At 37.1% G+C, this 26,316-nt stretch overlaps 3 protein-coding genes across 6 annotated transcripts; 2 read left to right on the top strand and 1 right to left on the bottom strand.

Annotated features, from left to right (window-relative positions):
• LOC109722167 (receptor-like protein kinase HSL1) lies at positions 6,259–10,117 on the top strand. The gene is made up of 2 exons (XM_020250067.1): positions 6,259–8,983; positions 9,096–10,117. Exons 1-2 carry the CDS (start codon positions 6,352–6,354, stop codon positions 9,542–9,544), a joined length of 3,081 nt encoding a protein of 1,026 aa, XP_020105656.1. The 5' UTR covers positions 6,259–6,351; the 3' UTR covers positions 9,545–10,117.
• LOC109722169 (hexokinase-2-like) lies at positions 9,969–15,162 on the bottom strand. 2 transcript variants are annotated; one of them, XM_020250069.1, is made up of 10 exons: positions 14,638–15,162; positions 13,561–13,711; positions 13,290–13,472; positions 12,905–12,979; positions 12,591–12,746; positions 12,102–12,200; positions 11,873–12,003; positions 11,256–11,337; positions 10,520–10,879; positions 9,969–10,278 (listed from the first exon to the last, which is right to left on the bottom strand). In XM_020250069.1, the coding sequence occupies exons 1-9, from the start codon at positions 14,907–14,909 to the stop codon at positions 10,523–10,525; spliced, it is 1,506 nt and encodes a 501-aa protein (XP_020105658.1). In that variant the 5' UTR covers positions 14,910–15,162; the 3' UTR covers positions 9,969–10,278; positions 10,520–10,522. The 2 variants fall into 2 exon arrangements, with proteins under 2 accessions (XP_020105658.1, XP_020105657.1); XM_020250068.1 differs by having other exon boundaries at positions 9,969–10,879.
• On the top strand, positions 21,353–25,128 carry LOC109722026. 3 transcript variants are annotated; one of them, XM_020249873.1, is made up of 4 exons: positions 21,353–22,030; positions 22,912–23,265; positions 23,859–24,065; positions 24,189–25,128. In XM_020249873.1, the coding sequence occupies exons 2-4, from the start codon at positions 22,936–22,938 to the stop codon at positions 24,804–24,806; spliced, it is 1,155 nt and encodes a 384-aa protein (XP_020105462.1). In that variant the 5' UTR covers positions 21,353–22,030; positions 22,912–22,935; the 3' UTR covers positions 24,807–25,128. The 3 variants fall into 3 exon arrangements, with proteins under 3 accessions (XP_020105462.1, XP_020105464.1, XP_020105463.1); XM_020249875.1 differs by lacking the exon at positions 21,353–22,030 and adding an exon at positions 22,041–22,666; XM_020249874.1 differs by lacking the exon at positions 21,353–22,030 and adding an exon at positions 22,685–22,817.

Genomic DNA, 26,316 nt, shown 5'->3' on the forward strand with positions numbered 1-26,316 from the left:
ATCTTATCAAGATACTAACCTTGCAATATATGTATTATCTTTTCTTGAAGCGGCTCACCGCTCGTTAGCAAATTACAAGTCTCTCAACCTTGCGATGCTTATGTGCAGCACCGTGTGCAGGTAAATTTTAGCGGTTTAGATCTTTAACTGTCGATCATGGTCTCTCGTTTTTGAGTTTATACGTAAGCCGACTATAAGGTCACAAGTTTTTTGAGATTATGGGAAAAAAAACTTAAATTTAAAGTTCGTATTCTCTCCGCTTCGGAATAATATGATCATAATAGTACTTGAGGAATTTTAGAGTGAAAGACCCACGTACAGAACAAAAAGGAAAAATTGAAAGAGAAAAAAAAAAAGAAAAAAAATTTCAAATTGCAAATTTAAAAAAAGAAAAATTCAACATTAATTGGCACTAAATGAGCAATTGTGTCTCCCACTGATACACGTCTCCCCGTTTCCTACGGCATCATAGCTTGTCCAAAAGCTCATCAAACTCTTTTGTAGCTACTTGCTTCAACCACACATCACACCGCAGGAAAAAAAGAAAAAAGAAAAAAGAAAAACTTAAGAAGTATTACTACCAACCGGATCATGCCACGTATCATGTCAAAAAATAAAATTTTCTTTACAAACTGAAGAAATATTATAATACCAATCGGATCGTGCCACGTATCAGGTCGTACCGTTTGCTACATGCCGGAGAATAAGAGGATCCGATTCCCTTCGAGAAGGGGCTTCGTTAGTCGCCGGCGAAGACTTTGACCAACTCTTTCTTAATCCTCACTTTTGTCTTTATCCGACCTTTTTGTCTTTTTTTTTTAAAAATTTAATTTTTTTATTAGTTTCCGAAAATGATGCTTCAGTTAGGTGAATGGGGATACGAGAATTAAATTTAGACTCGTAACTAAAATCTAATCAAAAAGATTCTTTTCCGAACAAGCTAAGGGTGTGTTTGGTTCCACATAAAACTGTAGAAAAAAAATTTCCGGTGGAAAAACGGTTTTACGTAGTTAGTGTTTGGTTTGTAAGAAAAGAAAAATAATTTTCTACGACGGTTGTTTAGGTTGGAAGTAAAAAAAAAAAAAAAAAAACTATTTATTTATTTTTTTATTTATTTATTAATATAATAATTAAATATATTTTATATATTATTATAATTTTATATATAGATTAAATATATTAAAATTATAAGATAAATCATGTTACATCATATATAATTATTAGAAATATTAATAAATAATTAAATTTATAAATAAATATTATATATAATAAAATAATAATATATTATATAAATATGTATAATAATTTTTTTTCACAACGGTTTTTTGGTTAAAAGAAAAAAAATAATAAAAACTATTTAATATATTTTTAATTATTTATTATTAATATATAATAATTAATATATTATATATTATTGTTATAAGTTTTATATATAAAATTAAATATATTTAAAATTATAATGAACATATTGCAATCATATATATATATATATATATATGAGTTATATATTTAGAGATATTAATAAATAATTATAATTTTTAAATAAAATATATAATAATATTTTTATAATAAAATAAAATATTATATATATAATAAATATATATATTTATAAATATGTATAATAATTTTTTACCATCTTTTATATATATATATATATATATATATATAAAAGAGAGAGGAGTAGGTGAGTGGTCCATTTGGACCACTCACGCGGTCCACGAGAACCAGGCTTTCTCGTGGACCGCGCCTTTTGGAGCGGCTGTGAGCCGCACCTTTTGGAGCAAGTTTTCGTTTTCCGCGGAAGGATGGCGGAAAACGAAAACTCCGTTTTTCCGAGAATCTGTAAAAATTTTTTTCCAACAATTTTTTTTTCCGAGCAACCAAACAAGGAAAAATCACTTTTCAACCGAAAATTTTTTTTCTGAGCATTTTTACAGGCAACCAAACACCGCCTAACCAACTCTCTCTTTCCTGAACTTGTTTCCGCGAGTAAACATTGTTAACTGATATTTTGATTCTCAATTATCAAATTAAATGTTTTATCGAAAAAAAAAACTCATAAGTTAGAAAATTTTAATATAGAAAATAATAGTGGTCGAAGATCCGTTGAAATAAAATAAGATGCACAACCACTGTATTAGAGTTTCTGATTTTGATGCTCAGATATTACTTCTACTCTCTGGGATAAATATTTTTTTCTTTTGCCAAATATTCTACTTAAAACCACACACGATTAAAGTAAACATAGAAGCCGAACCAAACAAACGACTACTAGTTAACTGAGGGGAATCAGCACGAACCTTCCTTCTTTAGAAAAATTGCACGTATGGTCCTCAAACTCTAGGCTAACAACACTTTGATTCTCAATTTTTTAATTTCTTATAATTTTTAATTTTTATTTTAAAAAATTATTGTAATTAAGTCTTACAATACAATTTAGTTAAATATTGATACATCTTTGATGTAAAAATAATATAACATAATATTTCAATCACAATATGACTATATTATTTTCACTTTCATATTTAGTCAACTAAATTGAGCTGTAGAATTTGATTGAAATAACTTTATAAATTTGAATTAAAAATAATAGTAAATTAAAATTTGATGATCAAAATATCACCTGTCTCTGAGTTCGAGGACGATGATTTACTTTCAAAGAGGAGCCAACTTCGAGATGGTACACGCTTGATCCTGCCACAGTCAGCAAAAGACAGCAGGTATGAGAACATTAAATGATGATAAATATGTAAGAACATTAAAAGTGTTCGCTTCCAAGTGCATAATTTTCTTCTCCAAAGTGAATTTTTTCCTTTTGAAAATGGCACTGCATGATGAAAATTCTTCTCTCTTAATTGCTTTCTCAATTGTAGTTGTAGATCATACATAACTATGACATTAATCATTACTGTTTAAAACAGTTTACCGAACGGATAATAAGAGTCAGATTTGGAAAAAAAACGTGTGTACGATAGCCTATGAATATATTAAAAATATATTTTAAAAAAGGATTTTTAGAAATGAGAAGCAAATTCGATTATATTATATTAATGTAAGAATAAGGTTTTTTAAATTGGTTGCTAGTGCCGAAACATAAATTTCATAAAGAGTTCCTTCTAGATGATCGAATGAAAAGGACATGGTCTCATGTTTCTTAAAATCTACTTTGGCTAGTAAATTATAATAATAATTTTAAAATCTTGAAATATATTCTAGAAAGATTGATTGGATGGTTACAGCTGAAGAGTATGTGTTAAATATAAAAATATATATAAATATCATTCTCTAATAGTTTAAGTTTTTAAATACAACGATTGTTTTACATAGTATCAGAGCAGGAAGTTCTGAGTTCGAGTTATATCAGGCTCCTAGTATTATTAATTTACTACGATTTAATTCAAGCTCATGTCATGGGCTTTGTAAAAAAAGTTTCGAGTTCAGACGTGTTATACTGGATAAGCGTTTATTAAATTCTAGAAGGTAAAATTTTTAGGTTATTATTGTGAGTAATCCCAGTAAAGTTCAGGGCTCGAATGATTATTGAAAAATTAAATTGTGATGCTAACTTGTTTTCTTTTATTGGTTGCAGCAAAGCAGGTGAACAAACCAACTAAAACTTTGAAATTTGTTTTTAAGCTTTTTGGCATGAAATAATTTTTTAAGTTAATGCAACATTACGTCAGTTGATTTGCACCGCACAGTAATAGAATTAGGAGCGTCGCTGTGCAGGTTTATTATAATATTGTTTTTATATTTATTAATATCTTAACTCTGTAATAAAAAATATTTTAATTAATTTATGCATATTTTTTGAAAATATCTTATAAATTTATCCGCATGCAAATAATTTATTAGAAAATATAATGGAAATATCTCAAAGATTTTCTTTAGTAAAGACACATTCGAATACTAAAATAATGCACAGATCACCAACTCATTCATTCACTCTCTTTGCATCCGGGTTAAATTAATTGTGTTTGTTCTTTAAAAATTTAAATCGTCAAAAAATAATAAAGATATGAATATTCAGCAAAACATATTTCTCTATAAATTTATATCATATCTTTAATTATATGTATAAGACAATTAAAATTTTTTATATTAAGCAGCGCATGAAAATTAGTATTTTAGGAGTATAACGTAACATTACTAATCCACTAAAAATCTAATCAAATACGTGGTTAGCGTCTAATAACTTACACGAGAGTCCTAACTATAACTAATTCAATTCGCACATGCACCTTTTGTCCTTTTTTAAATTATTTTTATTTTTTTTCCTTATGATTCCTCTTTCTCTTTTCATATCTATTTGTTTTCAAAGTCAACCCATCTTAATCTGAGAGAGGCTTCCGTAATCCACGTTACGGGAGTCACTTTCTCTTCACTTTAGACTCAGCCGCCCTTTGACTGAGAAAGTTACTTAACTCCCTTTTGATTTTGAAATAAATTTTTTGAAAACAAAATTTATCTTAGTTGTTCAACCAAACACCATATAAAAATAGTAAAGATAATTATTCCGATCAAACCAAATTATCTAAATTGATTTTGAAATAAATTTTTAAAAAATAAAAATTATCTTCGCTATTCTGCCAAATACTATAAAAACAGTAAAAATAATTATTCACATCAAGTCAAATTATTGTAGATAATTTTAAAATAATTGGAAAATAACTGTTTTACCTTTTTAGAGAGGAATAGAACTATTCCAATGCTATATTTAGCTAATTAAGAATAAGTAAAGTGATATACAAGTATGGTTATATATATTAATTAAAGATTTATAATAATAATAATAATAATAATAATTTTTTATATTCGAATAATTAATAGTGTCACTATTATATTATATTATATTATATTATATTATATTATNATAAAATATACTGTTTTTTAATATGTATCATTGTATATATATTAAATATTTTATATATGAGAGATACATACAAGAAAAATCTTTGCAATGTAAAAAATTTAATCTACTTTTTCTATTATACTTCGTTATTCTTAAGAAAATTACTAAATAAGATTTTGATTATCCTAAAGAATTAGAAAATATCAAACCAAATAGATAATTTTTTTTATTCATATGTATCCTAGAATAGTAGATTATCTCAAGAATAAAAATATTTTTTCTTTCAAATATTGTTTTGTCACCAAACTCGGTATTAGTGTCTTGTAGAAACTCATAAAATTTACCTAAACTGTGAACGAGTTTGATTCATTTATTTAATTTTTTAAAATATAAAATTAAATTTTTTAATTTATTTGATTTGAATTAGTCAAAGATATTTAAATTTTAAAATTTAAGTTAATTACTTATTTTAATAATATTTATAGTTTTGAAAATTATATGATGTTTATATAATTAAATAAATTAAAAGATTGAATAGTAAAATCATTATTTTTGAGAGATTGAGTTCCATATGTTTTTACCTTAGTATTTAAACTTGGTGGAAAAAGATGTGGGGATGAACCAGGTGCAAATAATAGAAACAATTAAGCTTAAAATTTTAAAATCTCGAATATCAACAATTAAATCTTCACCAACTACATAAGCTATGGTTGGTGTGCAAACAGTAATTATTGCTCGAAAATCAATTTTAAAAATACAAACACCAAAACTAAACTTAGATTGAAATTAATAAACAATTATTAATACAATTCATCTTAGAATTAAATTCGGTCCAAATTATTTGTGGTATAGAATTTGAAATATAAAAATAATGAACATGGTCAGCAATATAATACTATCTTATCTGCCGTTTATATATTTACTATTATTTAAAAATTTTAAATTTATTCTAAATCTATCAAAATACTTTTTTAAAACTCTATTCTATTAATAAAATAAGTGCAACAAAAAATATTTTGAACTCCCAATTTTTTTTTTGGAGAGATAGACAACATGCTATCCATTTCATTTATTTAAAAAAATTATAATTCGAACTTGAAACTTCAGATACCAACTATCAAGCTCTCTTTGTTACTTACGCTTGAGACCGTTAATATATTAAATATTTTTTTATTTTTTAGATCTGTATTGTTCGTGCGATGCACGAGGAGATAGAACAGCGAGGAAATATTCCATAATTTTTTATCTTTTCTTTTTCTTCTAGAATTGATCTTTGACGTGAGGTATTGCTGGACGACTGAGACACAGCGGCTCAGCAGCGATAGGGATTTTACTGTCCCACCACCGCTCCAACGAACGTTTAAAAATACAGCTTCTGCGTTCCCACTTCCCCATAAAACGCGCCACCGCCGAAACCAAAACACCGTTTCTCCCTCCCCTTTCCCCCAACTCCCACCCCCCACCGCGGCGCCCCCAAACGCCGTTCGCCGCGCTGGAAAATGACTTCCCACTTCCACTTCCACTTCCACTTCCTCCTGCTCGTAATTGCCATCATCTCCTCCCCGCTCCTCACCACCTCCCAATCCACCACCACCACCACGACAGAGAAGCAAACGCTGCTGAAGATCAAGAGCGAGTGGGGGAACCCAGATTCGCTCGTCGCGTGGAGCAACTCCACTTCCGTGCCCTACTGCAGCTGGCCCGGAATCACCTGCGCCGCCGACAACGCATCCGTCGCGGAGATCATCCTCCCCGACCAAGGCCTCTCCTCCGCCATCCCCGCCGCCGTCTGCGACCTCCGCAGCCTCTCCCTCCTCAACCTCACCAACAACTCCCTCCCCGGGCCCTTCCCCACCCTCCTCTGCGGCTGCTCCGCGCTCCGGACTCTCGACATCTCCCAGAACCTCTTCGTCGGCGACATCGCCAGCGGCGTCGCCTGCCTCCCCCCGCGCCTCGCCCGACTCGTCCTCGCCGGCAACAATTTCTCCGGCGACGTCCCCGCCGCGCTCGGCCGCCTCGACAACCTCCAGGAGCTCCACCTCGACAACAACCTCTTCGACGGCACCGTCGCACCCGAGATCGGGAATTTGACCCAGCTCCGGATCCTCACGCTCGCGTGCAACCCCCTCGCGCCCGCCGCGGTCCCCGCGGCGATCCGCAACTTGACGAGGCTGCAGTTTCTGTGGATGTCGAGCATGAATCTGGAAGGCGAGATCCCCGCGTTCTTCGCGGAGATGTCGGAGCTGGCGCAGCTGGATTTGTCGCAGAATTCGCTCTCCGGCGGCATCCCGGAGGGGATATGGACGATCCGGAGCTTGCAGAATTTGTATCTGTACAAGAACCAATTGTCGGGACAGATTTCGGTGAACGGCACGATCGGGTCGACCGGATTGGTGAAGCTCGACGTGTCGATGAATCAGATCACCGGAACCATCCCCGAAAGCTTCGGCTCGCTGCGGAACCTCTCGATCTTGTTCATGTACTACAACCGGCTCGCCGGCGAGATCCCCGCGAGCATCGGCCTCCTCCCGTCGCTCACCGATCTCCGCCTCTTCAACAATAACCTCACCGGGGTCCTGCCGCCGCAACTGGGGAAGCACTCTCCGCTCTGGAACGTCGAGGTCGACGACAACATGCTCTCCGGGGAGCTCCCCGAGGGCCTCTGCGCCGGCGGGGCGTTCACGTCGATCGTCGTGTCCGCCAACAACATGTCGGGGCCGATCCCCGCCGGCCTCGGCGAGTGCGCGACGCTCGACAACATCCAGATACAAGGGAACCGGTTCTCCGGCGACGTGCCGGCTGGTATATGGGCTGCGGAGAATCTGACGACCGTGATCATGCACAATAACGAGCTCTCCGGCGGCCTCCCGGATAAGTTGCCGTGGAATCTGACGCGACTAGAAATTGACAACAACCAATTCACCGGAAACCTCCCGTCGTCGGCGGGGAGGCTCGTCGTATTCAAGTCGAGCAATAACAAATTCTCCGGCGAGTTACCGAACTTTGCGGCGATGCCGCTGCTCCAAACTCTATCGCTTTCCGGGAACCAGATCTCCGGCGAGGTGCCGTCGTCAATATCGGTCGAGAAGTCGCTCGCCGTGCTCGATCTCAGCCGCAACCAGCTCACCGGAGAGATCCCCGCATCGATCGGATCGCTCCCGGAGCTCACTTCCCTCGACTTATCGTCGAACCAGTTATCCGGGGAGATCCCGTCGGCTATCAGCAATCTCAAACTCAATTTTCTCAACCTCTCCTACAACGACCTCTCCGGGGCCGTCCCTGCTTCGCTGCAAAGCGCAGCTTACGACCGCAGCTTCGTCTCCAATCCTAACCTTTGCGCGGCCGACGCGCAAGTGCTCCTTGGTGTCAGCACGTGCGCAAAAGGATCGGGCGGCTCCGGCGGCCTCTCGCACGGGCTCGTCGTACTCTTCCTCGTGCTTGGCATAGTCGTCTTTGTTATCGCGGTCGCATTTGCATTCGTCGTGATCAGGGACATCCGCAGGCAGAAAGACCGCTCCGACCCGGCCGGGTGGAAGCTGACGTCGTTCCAGGCGTTGAATTTTGCGGAGGGTGCAGTGATCAGGGGGCTCAAGGAGGAGAACCTGATCGGGAGCGGCGGGGGCGGGAGGGTGTACAAAGTGGCGCTCGGTAACAGCGCGGGAGGGACGGTGGCAGTTAAAAAGATCTGGAACACGCGGAGGGTTGATGCAAAACTGGAAAGAGAGTTCGAGTCAGAGGTGAAAATCTTGGGTTCAATCCGGCACACAAATATAGTCAAGCTGCTTTGCTGCATCTCAAGCTCTGATTCGAAGCTTCTGGTTTATGAGTACATGGAGAACGGGAGCTTAGATCGGTGGCTGCATGGCCGGGGGACGGTGGCGGCAAGTCGGGTGTGGCTGGATTGGCCCACGAGGCTCCGGATCGCGCTCGGTGCAGCGCAGGGGCTGTGCTACATGCACCACGAGTGCTCAACGCCGATCGTCCACCGCGACGTGAAGTCCAGTAACGTCTTGCTGGATTCAGAGTTCAAAGCACGGATAGCGGATTTCGGGCTCGCCCGGATGCTGGTCCGGGCCGGAGAGCCCGATTCGGTTTCGGCCCTAGCAGGGTCTTTTGGATACATGGCTCCAGGTGAGGACTTTTAGGTTTAAGACAGTAATCAATTTCACTACATCATAGTTAAAACATTGTTGGTATTGACTCATTCTTTGAAAATTAATCGACATTTTTATGTTTTATGCAGAGTGTGCATATACACGGAAAGTTAACGAAAAAGTCGACGTGTATAGCTTCGGAGTGGTCCTACTGGAGCTGACTACAGGGCGAGAAGCTAGCGACGGAGGCGATCGCGGTAGCTTAGCAGAATGGGCATGGCAGCACTTACAAGAGGGCAATAAAATCGCCGACGCTGTCGACAGGCGTATTTGCGAACCATCATACCAGTGCGAAGTCGAAGCCGTGTTCAAGTTAGGCATCATATGCACAGGCACTCTACCTTCAACACGACCGACGATGAAGGAAGTTGTCCAAATTCTGCAAAGGTGCGAACAGAATCATAAAGGGTTCCAAGATAAACGTTTCACAGAGAATGACGTGATTCCACTCTTGCAAACGAGAAGGGGTAGTCGGCGAAAGGGACCTTCAGACGCCGATGGGGATGACGATGGAAAGGGCTTCGACTGTAATGTGTAGTTTGTGAGTCAGGTTTTTTACATGAGGTTAATCCAGAAAGAAAATGATCACACAGGATATCACCGTATTCTCTTATTAGCGCACAACAGAGTCTTAAGATTAGGGTCCAAGATCTACGATCGAGTTATCGTAAGCATTAGCGTCAATAAGTTTGATACGAGAAAGAATAATAAGAAATTGTCTTTTGTATATTTCCAAGTGAGCAATATATGAGCACATGCACAAAGAATAATCCCATGCACAACAAGTGATTTAAACTCTTTTTGGATTTGTTGGTTCCCTTGTGTTTGTCCGTGTTTATCCAACACAAACATTGCCTCCCTTATGTATTAATTGGATGGCCTATGAAGCATAGCAAAATCTCCAACAACCAAGCAATCTGAGAGAACAGATCAGCATCTACTTACAGAAGCACTTTTGCACATAATGACAACTGATTTATTTCATTCCCCCACTTTATTGTTCATTGTCAAAAGGAAACACTGTATAAGGATAATAAGAAATAGATTAAATTTCCGCCTGGCTCGCAACATAAAGGGGCAGAGAAGGGAAAAAAAAAAAAAAAAAAAAAAAGGATCAGCAGGCCAGAACTACGCTGAATCTTCCACAACCTGCCAATCATACACTGGTGAGATGATTTTCCACCTCTTTTATCTGTAAGATCATATGCTTCTGCACAAGCACTAAATAGAGTCTCCGCAGAATAGCGAAATGGGTCGCGACTCGCGAGGGGACTAGAGCAAGCAAAAGAAGATAAAAAGAGAAAGAAGAAAAAAGGGTGAAAATGCATACAATTCTTCCCGGATATACCGCAATTTGCACTTTACCCATCTCGAAATCAAAACCGATTAGAGGACCCCCTAGATGTCAGCACTTTACCCTTCTCCCTAAAGGAGTACAGGTTTTCATTGTCGAAAGGGATAAGGTGCAAGTCGCAATACACCCAAAAGTTCAACCAGAAAAAAAGAAACAGACCTTCTACGACTCTTCGACCTCGAGATACTGCGAGTGAGAGGCCGCAAGCAGTGCAGCTCCAATTCCAGAGCCATCATTGGCAAGCTTTATAACAATAGAAGCCGAGGCGGCTTCTCCAAGCATCTCCCTAAGCGTGCTCTCTAGGCACTCCCTGAATATGGTGTAGTGCTCATAGAGCCCGCCGTCCATGGCAATCACCGTCCGCTGCTTGCTACCACCGCCTTCGGTGGACACACTGTCCCGCCCCAGCTTCTTCAGAATGCCGTAAATGCCTGCCGCAGCAAGGCGGGCCCCGCGCCTGGCGACTATGTCACAGATGCCGACTACCATTTTCCTTGTTTTCAGGGAGGTGCTAGGGATCTGAGATTGAAAGAAAACAAGCTAATAAAAAGGAAGCTATGATTGTGTTATGGGTTTCTTAGCACAAATAGTCCACTTTTTTCTTATATTTTACACTTTTTTTTTGAAAAGGCCCTCTTATTTTATTCTCTCATACGAGTTTAGGACAGAAGCTACTTCAGTATACGAAAAGCGCTACTAGCCTACTTGTGATAATTTGGGTAATATAGTTGCAATCAGGGGCATCGTAATCAAGATACAGATATTGTAGTTGAAAATCACAAAAACGAAACAAAAACCAAGAAAGAAAAGATCAGTGTGGTGAAATTTAGAGAAGGATAGACATTTTCTGCAACTGGCCTTTTGCATAAAACCAAAAAGAATGGAAGGAGCATACCCCTAAGACCTCCTTCAGCTTGGCTCCAACAACTTTGAGATCAGGTGACGTGTCATGATGCATTGCTGACATGTGAGGCGTCCTGCATGTTCCACAACCCAAGTTTTCTTTTCAGAAAAGCTAGTAGCTATGGCCATTTATGAAGAAATTATTGAAAACGCAATGCCATTGAATGTAATACCCACAATCACTCTATATCAGGTCACTCGTCTAATCTTAACAATTTTCATCGTCAAAAGAATCAGATTATCATTTCTGTCGTATCAACAAGAGATCACCAATGTAATCTAAACCAATTATTGATAAAAGATGGGTTGATCCTCAACATGTACTCCATTGTAAGGATCATCAAAAGAGAAGGTAAATTGCATCAACAAACTTTAAGCTTTGATTTAATTAAACTCTAAACCAATACCACCATATTTTTTTCACATCATTGCAGCAGTAAGCATAAAAAGTACATAAAAAGACAACAACAAGCAAAGTTCATAATCGTAGCTTTGTGTCTGTCAGTTAGTTCAAGGTGCAAATGGTAATACTTGACTGTCATCACGCTTGAAGAAACAAAGCATGATTATTATCATTGCGGCCAGCAGAGATTCTGAAAGAAATCATACCGCAGTATAAATGGAACTTCAAGTTTTGAAGGAACTGTATCCCCGAAAAGGGAAGTTTCTTGAGCCAACCTCAACAGGACTCTCCGTACAATTTCTCCCAGATACATTCCAGAGATCAACTTTTCATATATCTACATATACAGGAACATGATTTACAGTGTTTATACAACATAAACAATTAACAATTCTTCTGTAGCAAGCAACAAAGGAAAAAACAATTAACAATCACCTGTTCTCCAGGATTTAGACTTTCAAAATCTAAGTCCTGATCATAGTCCGTCAAAGGGAGATGCGATGACCTGAAATTTCCCCATTCCATGTTGATTACCTATAACATAAGAAACATAATTTAGCCATGTTGCTAAGATAACATGTACACACTTGAACGCATAAACAGATACAAAAATATATAAGTTTGATCAGACACTTGATATTTCCTCATTTGCAATGCAAATTAACACTAAATTGAAGTAAAAATAAGCTGCAAAGCATTTAAATTGGAGTTCATTATGATATTAGATGTTTGAACAACCTAGGAATGACAAATCCTTTTATTTAGAACCTAAAGACACTTCCAGCATATTGAGTAAACTAGAAAGCAGACAGACATACAATACAACATTCTACACATACAGCATAAGCCACAACCTCTTAGATGCACGCCAATGAGAAATCTGACATCGAACTTTAAGACTACCAGAGAAAGATAGTCGCTTACCATCTCCCCCGACTTAGGTAATAGGCCATGCCACTTGGGAATTGCATGTGCGCGCTCTACATATGCTGCATTTGTTCCAGTACCCAATATCACAGCAGCAACAACATCATTATCATCGTATCTGCCCCCAGCCAATGTCCCAATTGTGTCATTTACCTACATCAAAGCAGGAGCTGCCACATTAGATATGGCCTTGTCACACCGTTGTGGCGTTTCAAAATTCAGTTTCAAGGATGGCGCTGAAAGAAGCTTCAATTAACAATAAATTCCTTGTTCAATCGAAATATTGTAGTAATATATGAAAAGCGACTCACTAGTGCTGAAACTCTCATGTCAAGTCCCTGCCTTTCCAAAGCCCTAGTCAGTTCCGCTACCACATCTTCCCCAACCTGACTTCACAGCAGTAGAGCAGTCCATCAAAATGTAATTACTTTGATCCATTGTTCACGAATAAGATCAAGACTAAAACATGTAGAATACAATTCTACATTTTTCCTCGTTTTGTGAACACCAACAGACAAACTATCTTTCTACATAGTTACCATATTCCAAGTTGAGACATTTATTGTCACGTTTCTATGTAGCGTGAATTTGCATTGTATCACAGTTAATTAAAAAAAACAAATTAGCTCAAAAAATAGGATTGACGAAATATGGAGTGCTATGATGGTTACATGTTATTTAAATGACGAACTTTACCGTGCCATCAATGGCGAAGCCCTTTGTCCATTTAATAAGAGCACCAGATGCAATTGAAGATTGCTTCACTGGGAAAGAGAAAGTAAAACCGAGTTCTCTCTGCCTCCCATCAGGAAGGTGAAAGTCATCACTTTCAGAAGCAATAAATTGCGCAAGCGCAGAAGCAATGAAATCAAACAGTTCCTGAAATCATATTCCAAGTTATGCTTGGTAAAAATAAACAAATAAATAAAACCCACATAATTCAAGGAATAACAATGTCAACACACACATGGGAACCTCCAACCATCAAATGTGGTGGAATGGAAACTTCTTCATACTCTTGCTTGGCAACGCGCCCTTCCTTTCCTCCAAGTTGTACACGTAAAACCCGGAAATTGGTTCCTCCAAGGTCCAATGCATAAAATAATCCTCTCTCATCCCTATGAAAAGTTGATTTTAACAGCTAATGAACAGCATCTATAAATCTTTTGACACCAAAGAGTAGGTTTCTGACTACTTGAGTCTTACTGCCATAAAGCAATTAAGTCTTGAGCAAGCTAACAATTTGATGCATTAAACATAATTCATATAAACATAATTCACATGAATAAGATCTCAAAGGACGAATAGAATAAGTAAAAAGAGCTGCTTCCTTCGAAGGAAGCTGAATAATCAAGATTCACCAAAAACTTATGCAAAAGAATATAGCAATTGTTGCCAATTTACTTTTTCTTTGCACCCATAGAATAAGTCAAAGATCATAAAACTGGTGCTTCGCCTAATTAAATTTAATAAAACTGGTACTTTAAGAATCTTGCTCTGTCAATCAGGATATCGAAGTATCTAAACAAGTAACAGCTTGAAACACATCGATGATAAAACAACAAGACGAGAGACAAAATAGGATATTATAGCTCAAAAAATAGATTACATTAACATAAAATTTACCCAGCAAGCTTGGCGAGGGAAAAGTCGTAGATCTAAAAAGGGCAAAATGCAACCCAAAAATGCCCATAATAAATGTAGAAACTTCTTGGAAGCAAATAACTAGATTTCATCTTTAATCAAAACGAAATTCTCATATCACCTATCAAGCAAGCTAAATTCGAACTAAACAGACAATAATTAGATCCTAATCAGCTCAATCAGTAACTTATAAACAACAGAAATGCATCTTTGTTATAAAATTAAACATCACATAGCCAATTTTTTTTTTCACATATAAGAAACACCGACCAAAACAGTAATATGTTCACCAACCAATGCATTAGATAATGCCCTATATTACAGATGGATATCATCAGGTATTAACATAAAAAAGGAAAAGGAAAGAAAACGAAAGATCGGATCTTTCGAGCTAATTTACCCAGTGGGGAGGTTGTCGACGTAGCTGAGGAGCATCTTGAGCTTGCTCCCCCCCTCGGATGCGAGCCCCGCGTGCATCTCCACCGTCATGGCGTCCGCGATCTGCCGCAGCTTCCCGATCGGCGTCGCGCACCGCTCCTCGAGCTCCCGCACCACCGCCGCGGCCCTCGCCCACAGCCCCGAGCTCCGCATCCGGTGCCGCACCACCACCACCGCCACCGCGCACGCCGCCGCCGCGCACACCACCGCCGCCCCGACCGCCACCTTCCCCATCAGCCCCCTCCCCCCAAAATCCCAAATCCGAACCCTAGCTAGCTCACTCCCTCCCCACTGGATCGAAGAGCTCGGAATCTCCCCCGCGATTCGGAATCCGGGCCCTTCGTTGAGAGAAGGGAGAAGACGAAACCCTAGAAATGGATCGGATTGGATCGGGGAACCCTAATTGGTTCCTCTTTTTCGCGTTCTCGGGATCTCGGGAGATGTGATCGACGGAGAAGTTTACGGAGGAAAAAGAAGGCATAGTATGGAGCCGAGATTTCGGAGTTCTCCCCCAATTACGTAATTATCTGTTACGCCGAAATTACCATTACACCCTCGGTGCGACTAGATTTCAACGGTCGCGATTGGCGATCCATGGGCATTTCGGTCATTGTCCAGTGTGAATGGTGCACAGCACGGGGGTCAGGGCATTTTCGTAATTTAAGCGCTGACTATGACGAGCTCGGTGGGGCCCACCGCGAGGTGGACGTTAGTGCGTTACTGGATCCGTGATACGTCACGGCCTGTGAGGCTGACATGCGGGCCCCATCGGAGATTCCTGACGGGGACGTGACACGTGGCGTCGTGCGCGTCGTTTTCCGACACGTGTACTTTGAGGTTCCGATTCATCCACACGGCGTGGTCGCATGAGTCGTGTATGGACCGGGTTTTAAAAAATTCCGGTCCAATCACCTTCAACAAAAATAATAGTACTATAAATAATTAAATAAAAAGACACTTCCAAGTTTCAACTATATTACATTTCGATATGGACCCATATTATTTTTTTCATTAATATAGTTTCCATATATATATATATATATATATATGTTTCTTTCGCATCAAATAATTTTATAAAATTTATTTAATTACTCAAGATAACAGAACTATATATTTTATTCCTAGGTAATTAATGATTTTGATAGCTAACAAAATTATAAATTTGGACCAATTTTTGTTCAACTGAGAAAAATAATCATGGAATTATTATTAATTAAAATGACCAAAATATGCTCCCCATACATCTAGTTTAAAATACTTTACATGAATGCATTTACTTTCAACCAAATCATATTTACTAGGAATAATGTTATCCTGTAAAAATTCCATATGGTTAAATCCACTAACAAAATAAAAGTTCCCTTCTTCTTAAAATAAAATATTAAGATACTATTTTTCCATGGTTTGAGTTTAAATTTCACCAAACTTTTTATTTTTATTCAAATTTCGAGCACAAATGTGAAAAAGGTATCAAAATAAACTATTGAGATATTAATTTATTGTTTGTGAAATACTAGTCTTACTCTTCAAGCGAAAAAAACGGCTCGTTTTTAACGCAAAATTTGCTAAAATACATCATCAAAATATGGTAAACAATAACAATTGCTGCTCATGTGGCTGTTTTACATATGGAAGGTTCAAATTCTTGCAAATCTATCCTAAAAATGAGAGGTTAAGGAGCATTTTTTTTCAATAAAAGAAAAAAAAAACTTCTCGATTTAAATAATGTCAAAAAAAAAAATCATGAGCAAAGCACATGATTTTTATATGTCAGCGCGTGAAAATTTTGTGGCATTAATTAATAGTTGGTAAACATATGATTAACGAATTTGAATTAGGCAATAATTAATACACGAGAAGCACGTGGAAATAAGTACAAATGGACACCAATAAAATGTTCTTTATATGGGTTGTAAAAACAAAGGATCACTCTTTTAGTCTTTTAAGCGTTGCTTTTACAAAAGTAATAACTGGGAAATGTTATTATAAAATGTATTATTTATATATATATATATAATTTTTCTTAATTGTGTCTCAAATTTTGAGATTCGAGCATCTTCACTCTATTTTATTTTGATTGCTCCATTTAATTTAGTTGAAATTATCTTTAATTTATAATTTATAATTTTTTATTCTATTGAAATTTTATTATTAATATAAATTTATTTTTTACTTTCTGGCTCCGTATGACAGTTAAGTGCATTAAAAATATTTTGAAGATTCTAAATTTGTAATCATAGTATTCTTTTATACTTCACTTAAACTATAATTACAATATCCACTCAGCCTTTATTGGTGGTACTAAGGCCGAATCATATAAAATTATTTAAATTTTTTATTTTTTCTTCAAATTTCTTTCGTATTTTCGCATAGGACTAACTAATTTTTTCAAAAAACTTTTATCATAACATTTTAATTATTTTTTCAGTATAATAAGACATTTGAGACTAAAGTTTGTATCTTAAGCCTTCAAAATCATGTCTTTGTCAGTAAAAAAAAAAGAAAAAGAAAAGATGTTTTAAATTCTCAATCATGTTGTTATATCATAGAAAACAGGGAGTAGTGGAGCTCAAGAACCCTTATGGGATTTTAAATTCTAGTGGCTTTTCCTCTCTTTTCTTGTGTGTTGGGAGATGTGAGCAATGCTTTGGAGGAGAAAGAGAGACAAGGAACATAAATTAGCTATCACTTTAAGTGTCAAAATGTTGGGGAAAAAAAAAACTTTTTAAATTGAAGAACTTTCGATCTACTAAAGTGTGCATCTGATGCTTTATTTTGATAAACAGAATAAAAAATAACTCTCTTGTTATATGGATTAACTAAAGAAGAATATATGAACTTAAAGCAGACCTAATTCTAAATTTCACTATTTGGTAAGGTCGTGAATTCAATCCCAATCTTTAATATTTGATAGATTAACCTTTTGCATAATATAATATGTTAAGTTTTTATTTTCTATCTCACGTGTCAATTCCTCATGCTTTTTATTTAAATTTTTTTAGCTAAAGTTTCGAGATAAACTACAAACTTTTTCTATACTTTAGCTTATGCCTTAATTATTTTTCACGTAAATTTTTACCACAATCTAAATCGTGCATTTTATCACTGTATCCAATATGACCAGCTAAAATTCTAGGAAAAAAATGAAAGATGCATGTTGATTGTGTGCTCTTTGGGGCACATTATGTCTCCAAGGTGGCTCAATTTGAGTTATAGTGCGTAAGTTCTTTATTAGGGAAAAGGAGTTGGTGGTGGGATCGATGAGGGAAAACGACGTGACCTTCCATTTGCTTTATTGAGTGCTTTGATTTAACTTACGTTTCAGCTAGGGATGCAGATGGATACGGATTGCTAGAGCTTCCGTTCCGATCCGTTCCAAATGAGACAGTAAAAATAAAAAATGTAAAAAAAATTAATACATTCCGAATCCGTCCGATCCGCTAAGTAAATGGAGCAGGAGATGAAAAATCATTTTTTTCCTTCAATACATTCCGATCCATCAAAAATCTATCAAAAATTCGCTCTTATCCCGATCCGTCCCAAATAGGGCGGTAAGTGAGAGCATGACAAATAAAATTAAAAATAACCCGTCCCGAATCCATCCCGTCCTGATAAGAAATAAAACGAAAGGTGGAGAGACCCTCCCGGATCCATCCCGTTTACATCCCTAGTTTCAGGGAAGTTGAATGAAGAAGCAACAGGTTTGGATGTTATTATTGTGGTGCTCAAGCAGAACTAAAGATTCAGCTCATCTTATTGGCCTAGTTTTGTATATTTCCATCACGGCAAGTTTGTTTCATTAAAACTGGACTTTGGATTAAAATGGACTTTGGGTTGAAGCAGAGTTCGGTGAAAACTATTTCTTCCCCGCTGTTTGTTTCGTTAATATGAAAGTGAAGTTTCATTAGTTCTGCTGTTTGTTTAGTAGGAAATGTGTGATGTAGAATTATAATTTATGTATAAATAACGAATAATTTAATAAATAAAAATAATATAATTATATTTTTATATAATTAAAATTTAATTTAAAACAACTAAATTATTTTTTTGTACATAGTAATATAGCAATAAAATTACAAAGTAAAAAAAAAATATTAATCCTTAATTATTTATCATATTTTAATTGTAAAACTAAATAAAAAAAATATTAAAACTTAACTAATCAATTTTTATCATATTTTAAATATGCCTGAATAAAAAGAGTAATTAGCACCATAATTAAATAATATTTAAATATAACAATCTTTACATAGTATATTATTTTATTATTTTTTTTTATCTTTCTTCACCGTATCAATTTCGGCCCTCGGTGGGCCGAAGTCGATTACGCCATTTCAGATTAAATCGAGTTTTGACCGTAACTTTTTTACGGCGAACCAAACAACAAAAGTGATCATTTACGGCAAAAATGACTTTCTTTTTCTCCACTTTCACCCTACTTCGACCCAAACAAATATACTCTCGTTGCTTACTTTGAAAAGCACTCTTATCGAATTCAATCTAGACTTGCTTTTTTTTTTTCTTTTTCTTTTTCTTTTTCTTTTTTTTTGAAAGATTCGAGTCCACTTGGGGGAAACCCACACTTTGGCCTTGTAATATCTCATTGGGAAAAAAAAAAAAAAAAAATACTACTCGAAATAAATTTTCTCCTTAAAAACATTTAGAGAAATGCTGTTAATTTGACTATAATTTTGTTAGCTGCATCTCAGCTAAATTAGGCGTATCTATCTTAATAATCAAAGTAATTATTAAAGTGATAAAATCAAGTGATGTATAAAAGAAAATGCTTTTCCTTGCACGAGCCACTTCTTAAATGTTTTATTAAAGTATAATTATTGATCACTCTTGTACTAATAACTTATATTAATTAAAATATTAAATCCAACAAATTACTGATACAAATGGTATACACACTTTTAGGGTGCATGGAATAGGTCTAACTAGAAAGAGAACCAAATATGTCTCTCAATTTGATAAGTGAAATGATATTTTTACCATCACAAATATATTTTTCTAAAAATTTCAACTGTTAATTAAAGAGGGATAAAAAGATCAATTTACTTTATTAACTAACTAAAGTTAAGTATTTAATATATGATTAACTAAATTTTTCTGATAGATTTTAACAATATGGATATATTGAAAAAATTAGAATTTTTACAAGAATAAGTTAAATTTTGCAAAAATATATTTATAATTCACTAATTTTTTTAAGAGATCCGCAGGCAATTAACCCGAATTTAAAAATTTTAAGTTGCCTATCACGAAACCATGGGTGCGGTGCACGAGGTGCACGCACGCACCGGGCGCACGCACTAATTTCTCGCGCGATCCGCAGAATCGCGTTTCCAAGTTCGCATCTCGCGCGCCGGAAATCGGAGTGGGTCGGATTCGCTCACGCCGTTCCAGGATCCGGATGACGTCATTTCCGTCCTCGGGAGACCCGCCGCGAATTTACTTTCCTGCCCCTCCCCTCATCTCCCGCCTTTATTGAACGCGCGCTTACGTCATCCCGTAGACTTTTCTTTTTTTTTTTTTTCGTGCCAGTGCGTACGAGTTAGCAGTGCCGCTAATTTATTATAGGGAAAACTTCAAAAACCCCCCCTGTGTTTCATGCATTCTCACTTTCCTACCCTGTGGTTTAAAACGTATCAATTTGCTCCCATGTGGTTTCATTTTTCTCTTTTTGTTATCAATTTTATTATTATTTTTTCTTAAATCAGTAACAAAATTAAAATTAAAGGATACTAAAGTGAATATTCGATAAACATAGATGGTTATCTAAAGTTTTTTGTATATAATTTAACGAAATATTAACGAAAAAGCTTCTGAAAAGATAAAAACGAAACCACAGGGGGCAAATTGATACGTTTTAAACCACAGGGTACTAAAGTGAGAATGCATGAAACCACAGGGGAGTTTTTTGAAGTTTTTCCTTTATTATATAATAATAATTAAATTAATATTAATCAGGATATTAGATTTGTTATATTGTCATTAGATTAAATTAATACGTCGTGATTACATTTATCAAATTTTAATTTGGGAAAACTTCATAAACCCCTCATGTGGTTTCGCATTTTCTCACTTTGCACCACTGTGATTTAAATGTATCAATTTGCCTCTCTGTAGTTTCTTTTTTCTCTTTTTCTTATCAATTTTATTATTATTTTTTTAATCAATAATAAAGTTAAAAATAAAGGATACTAAAGTAAATATTTAATAAATCTAGATGAATATTTAAAATTTTTTATCATTTTAAACCACATGGGGGGTAATGTGAGAAACAATGAAACTACAGGGGGTATTTTTGAAGTTTTTCCTTTTAATTTTCTACCGTCTCCGTCTCTTTTTTTTTTTTCCCGCTGCATTACAATACCGCCATTAGAAACCATGGCTAATAATTTCTAACACAGTAAAAAATTTGATCAATATTATTTGATATCGCAAATTCAAAATCTAATTATTTTATATTCATAACTAAATTTATTTTTTCTAAAAATAAATAAAAGAGATAATACATTAGTTTTCTCTGAGAAAAAAATAAATTAGTGAATCCTTTAATACTATTGTATTATATGCAGATTAAATAATTTTACAAAAACAGGACCTAATTATCTCTCTCTCTAGTCTCTTCGACATGCTTACAATTTACAAACAAGGGAAAGAAAAGGAAAGGAACATAAAAAGTTCTCTTTTAATTGCCTCTCACTCCCTTTACCAAATAAACTAATCACAGAGGATAAAATGACAAAAAAAAAGAGCCATTTTTTTAGTCCTTTACTGCCACACCTTTCGGATCTGAGCAAAACTTGAGATTTTGACCAAACCCAATTTCCTCTGTTTTTTAGTTTTTTTTCTTCTTCTTCTTCTTCTTCTTCTCTCTCTCTCTCTCTCTCTCTCTCTCTCTCTCTCTCAGAGGAGATAGAGAAGAAAAAAAACAAAGCTTCTGTTGAATGGCAGAAGCATCAGCAGAGAAAGATACGGCATACCAAACCCAGGATCCTACTTTTTCCTTTCCTTTACCCCCTCTCCTCCCCTTCACGCATTATTATACACATCCATAGTTACTTCACCTGGGTTTTTATCTCTCGCTCAGAATAGGCAAAAAAGAGAGCATTTATTGGTGAATGAAGGGGAGGAGACCCATTTCGCAGTTTACAGGGATTTTGTACTCTGAACTCAGTTTTACTGTAGGAACAGGGGAGGTTCTGAGAATTTGAAACCTTAAGCGTGGCTCACTGTGTACCTCATTTCCGAGGAGGCAATAGCGCCAAAAGGGCCGAGAGAGAGAGAGAGAGAGAGAGAGAGAGAGAGAGAGAGGTGGAGTTATCTCTCATACAATTCATGCTTAGGTGCGTGTAAGCTGTGAAAAACAATGTTGTAGTGCTTCTTTGTACTTGTTGGGTTTCTTTTTTTATTCGTTTTCATGCTTCTGTGCCACTAATTTAGCATAAAAATCCGCGCTTTTGAGTTTTTTGTGGTGCTCTTTTGGATCCTATATTGTGCTTTCCTTTGTATTTTTCTTCCCCAGTTTTGATCTTCACACTGTCGGGAATCCTCGTCTTTTTCCCACAAATTTTAGTGTGAAAATCCGCAACTTGTATGTTGCATGTTGGTTTTCGCAGTTCATTAGGATGATGCAAACTCTTTGCAAGTTTTTATCTCTACACCGTCGCAAATCCTCGTCTCTTGGCTGCTGATTTTGCATAAAAATCCCATCTTTTTGAGCATTTTTTGAGGAGCTAATTTTCTTTTTTTCTTTTCAATCTTGCTACTAAGTAATAATTTCTCTCTCTGTTACACGTAATATGTGAATGAAAAAGGAGAAAGGATAGAACAACGTTTCCTTTTCCAAAGTATACAAAACTGTGTGCACTGGGTCCTCTTTGTATGCAAAATAGTGTTGATTTCGATCTTATCCCTTGTCTTTTTGTGATGGGAATTTTGAAGTGGAGAATATTTAGAGGGACGAGCATTTCATTTGCTGTGTACGTCATTTCCACTGCACAAATTTTAAGTTTTTGTGCTCTCTCTCTCTCATAATCCCCTGTTTTGAGGCTTTCAAAAAAAGGTTTCCTCTTTCGTGCATCTGCTTATAAATCTCTTCTTGGTCACTCCTCGTTTCGTTCCCCTTCCCAAGTACTGTAAAAATGGCTCTTTTCCCCTCACATTTAGCGTAAAGTTTCCACTACGACACAATTCCCAAATTGGTTTCTTTTTTTTCCTGATTCAGGTGAATTGGTGAGAGTTCAACAAAATGGGCCGAGCGATGAGGTGGATGCGGAGAATTTTGGGTGGTGGGGCAAAGAAAGAGGCTACGGATGATGATGGTGATCAAATGCGTGTGAGTGGCCGAGAGTGGAGGGAGAAGAGGAGGTGGAGCTTCGTGAAGCCGCGGCGGAGCTCCGTCGACGAGGTTCGCCGCAGCTCCGCTTCGTTCGCGGCGGCGGCGGCGGCGGCGGCATCGGCATCGGCATCGGCGGCGAGGGTTACTCCGGCGAGCTCGGTCGAAATTGCGGTGGCGAATCGCGGAAACCGCAAGGCCCGAGCGGCGATTGTGATCCAAAAAGTGTTCAGAGGCTACTTGGTATGAGTCTCAATTTCTATTACTCTCTATATATATATATATACTAAAAGTAGATGTAATTGTAAATAATTTATTTAATTACGTACAGCTAAATGAATTTACACAATTTTATTTATTGTACATATGAATGACGAGATTAGCTCCACTTTTTTTTTTTTTTAAAGTTAGTATTTTCAATTACTGCATTTGAAATTTTTTTGCTATAGTTAAGATTTTCCGCGCATTTTCAAGGAAGTCAAGTATATATCATAAAATATCAAATTTAAATTTTATACATAGTTATAACTGCGGTGGTACAATTATTACTATATTCAACCAAACAATTTGTCAACGGAGTGAGAATTTTGTGCTAAATTCATGCACAAATTTACCCTGTTTTACTCTGTTTCTATAATATCCATATGTTTGTATGTGGTTTGAATAAGTAAATAATAAGAAATTTATAAAAATCCACATAAACAGTTTGTTTAGTTTTTACTGAGCAGTTAATACTAAATTACGTAATTAATGAACTGCACTCTTTTTCAGATCAAATTTGTTTCTTTAATTCGAAAATTATTAGTTGTTGCTAAAAATTTTTGTTTGATTTTTAGGCGAGAAAAGCTCTCCGTGCTCTCAAAGCTCTCGTGAAGATCCAAGCGCTCGTACGCGGCTACCTCGTACGGAAACAAACCACCACCACTCTCCACAGATTACAAGCTCTTGTGCGGCTCCAAGTCTCGGTTCATTCCCATAAATCCCGCGCCCTCCGTGCGGACGTCCGCAGAATCCACCCGCGCGTCTCCTCGCGAAAATCCTTCGTACGTACTTTTTTTATATGCGTGGAATAAAATAACAAGTCTAAACTATGGAGTCTCCATGCATTTTTTTATTGCTAATTATTATGTTTAATTATGATTATAATTTAATTAATTTAATTACAGTTGGGGGCGAGCCACGAGAGCCCAACGTCGAGCTGGGACCGGAGCCCGAAGATCGTCGAGGTGGACACGTGTCAACCCCTGAGGTCACGATCCGCACGGATGACGTATACCTGGGCGGTGAACTCACCGGACACGCCGCGCGCCGTGGCCGCATCCTCGCCGCTCCTCCCTGTGAAGCCTCTCTCCGTCGTAACTCGCCGCGGCGACGGCGGCGGAGGATACGGCGACCGCCGCTGCCTCCGCGCCAACCGAACGGCGCAGAACACACCGCGGCACGTGGGAGGCACGTGCGAGTCTACGGCAATCACTCCCGTACTTCTGCGGCGGTATTCCCATTGGGGCCCCGGTCCTCACCCGAGCTACATGTCGGACACGTGCTCGTCCGTGGCGCGGTCGCGGAGCGCGCCGAAGCAGCGCCCCGACTCGGTCCACCGGATCCCGAGTTCGGGTCCGGATCCGGTTTCGGATTCAGGTTCGGGTTCGAGCACGAACCGCAAGTCGTGCTCGCACGGCCGAGATGGGTGTAGCAGTGACTATAAAAGTGCCGAGGGAGGGTCTTATAAGTTAATCAGCACCGAATTATTAGCTAGGGATTATTACTTGGATAGGATGTGGTAAATTTATAATTTGGAATTATGTAGGGCGTTTTGAGAGATTTTGTACACGTAGACGTAGTGTTCTATTTAATTTAACGGTGCATCTTAGTAGTATTTTATATTCTAAATCAACGCCCTTGAGATTTGACTTGAATACGCTTCGGAGAGAGAAGGGTCTAAAATGCCTTGTAAATAAGATTAGTGTAGCATCTTCTAAAGAGTATTTAATATTGTTTAAGATTTATATATGATTTCGCAGCGAAGATGACGTGGCGAAGGCATGTTCTGGGTCAATTTATATGTACGAATTTAGAGGGAAATTTATTATTGATGGGAAATTTGACTTTGGGACCCTTTTGTCGTACCATATATTTGACCTGATCTTAATGTGAATGACCGTAACTATTTGTCACTTGGGTAGCACGACACGTGTCGCTGTCGCTGCTGTTGCTTGGTCAAACGATGCGAGCACAATAATGGAATTTTATGTTTACTTGGACATTTTGAATTTGTGGGGTTTACTGGGCTCACTTTTATCTCCCAGTTGAATTTTAGCATGCATCATCACCGCCGCATATAACGGAGTTTTTTTGGAATTGATCTTTTCATTAACAAGATTTTTCAAGTCAATTTATTTTTGAAAAAAAAAAAAATAGCACTAGGGGGTGAATTAAGTTACAGAACAAGACAACTAGGTCTCAAAAAGAAACAAAACATAAAAAATCGAATGGTTATAGAGCATAATAGAAACTACAAAGATTTCTGAGCGAGTGAATCTCTTGTAACAGAGTTGTCTCGTGATGTTATTTTTTTATCAAAAGTTTTCTATTTCTCTCCCGCCAAATCACCCACCATGACGTGACAATTGTCGTTAACTCCGGCCCCCGTAGGGCAGCATCAATCCTCCCAATAAAAATCTGATTTAGGCAGATAAAAATTATGATTATTTTTTATAATTTTGTGTGTAGAAAATTTTATGCACAGCATGATATTATCGCGGATGAGACACGGAATCAAAACCTGCACATGCAATGCTGAGAAACCACACCACCTACCTGGAGGCTTCTAAGTTGGGACAAAGCAATGAATGAGCCGGAGGCTTGAGTTGAGACCAAGCAATGAATGTGGGGGTTAAATTTAGGAAAAATTTCGAATACCCCCTTGTGGTTTCACTCTGTCTCACTTTAGTACCCCGTAGTTTAAAGTGTATCAAGTTAGTATCCTGTGGTTTTGCACTTTTTCACTTTAACATCCTGTGGTTCAAAGTGTATCAATTTAATACCCTGTGGTTTCGCATTTTCTCACTTTAGTATCATGTGGTTTCGCACTTTCTCACTTTAGTACCCTATGGTTTCAGGATACCAACTTAATACAAAAATAAAATCACAGAGTACTAACTTGATACAAAAATAAAAATACAGAGTATTAATTTGATATACTTTAAACCACATAATACTAAAGTGAGAAAGTGCAAAACCACAGAATACTAACTTGATACATTTTAAATCATAGGATACTAAAATTAAAAAGAG

This window comes from Ananas comosus, linkage group 16, assembly GCF_001540865.1.
Source record: "Ananas comosus cultivar F153 linkage group 16, ASM154086v1, whole genome shotgun sequence".
Lineage (NCBI taxonomy): Eukaryota > Viridiplantae > Streptophyta > Magnoliopsida > Poales > Bromeliaceae > Ananas > Ananas comosus.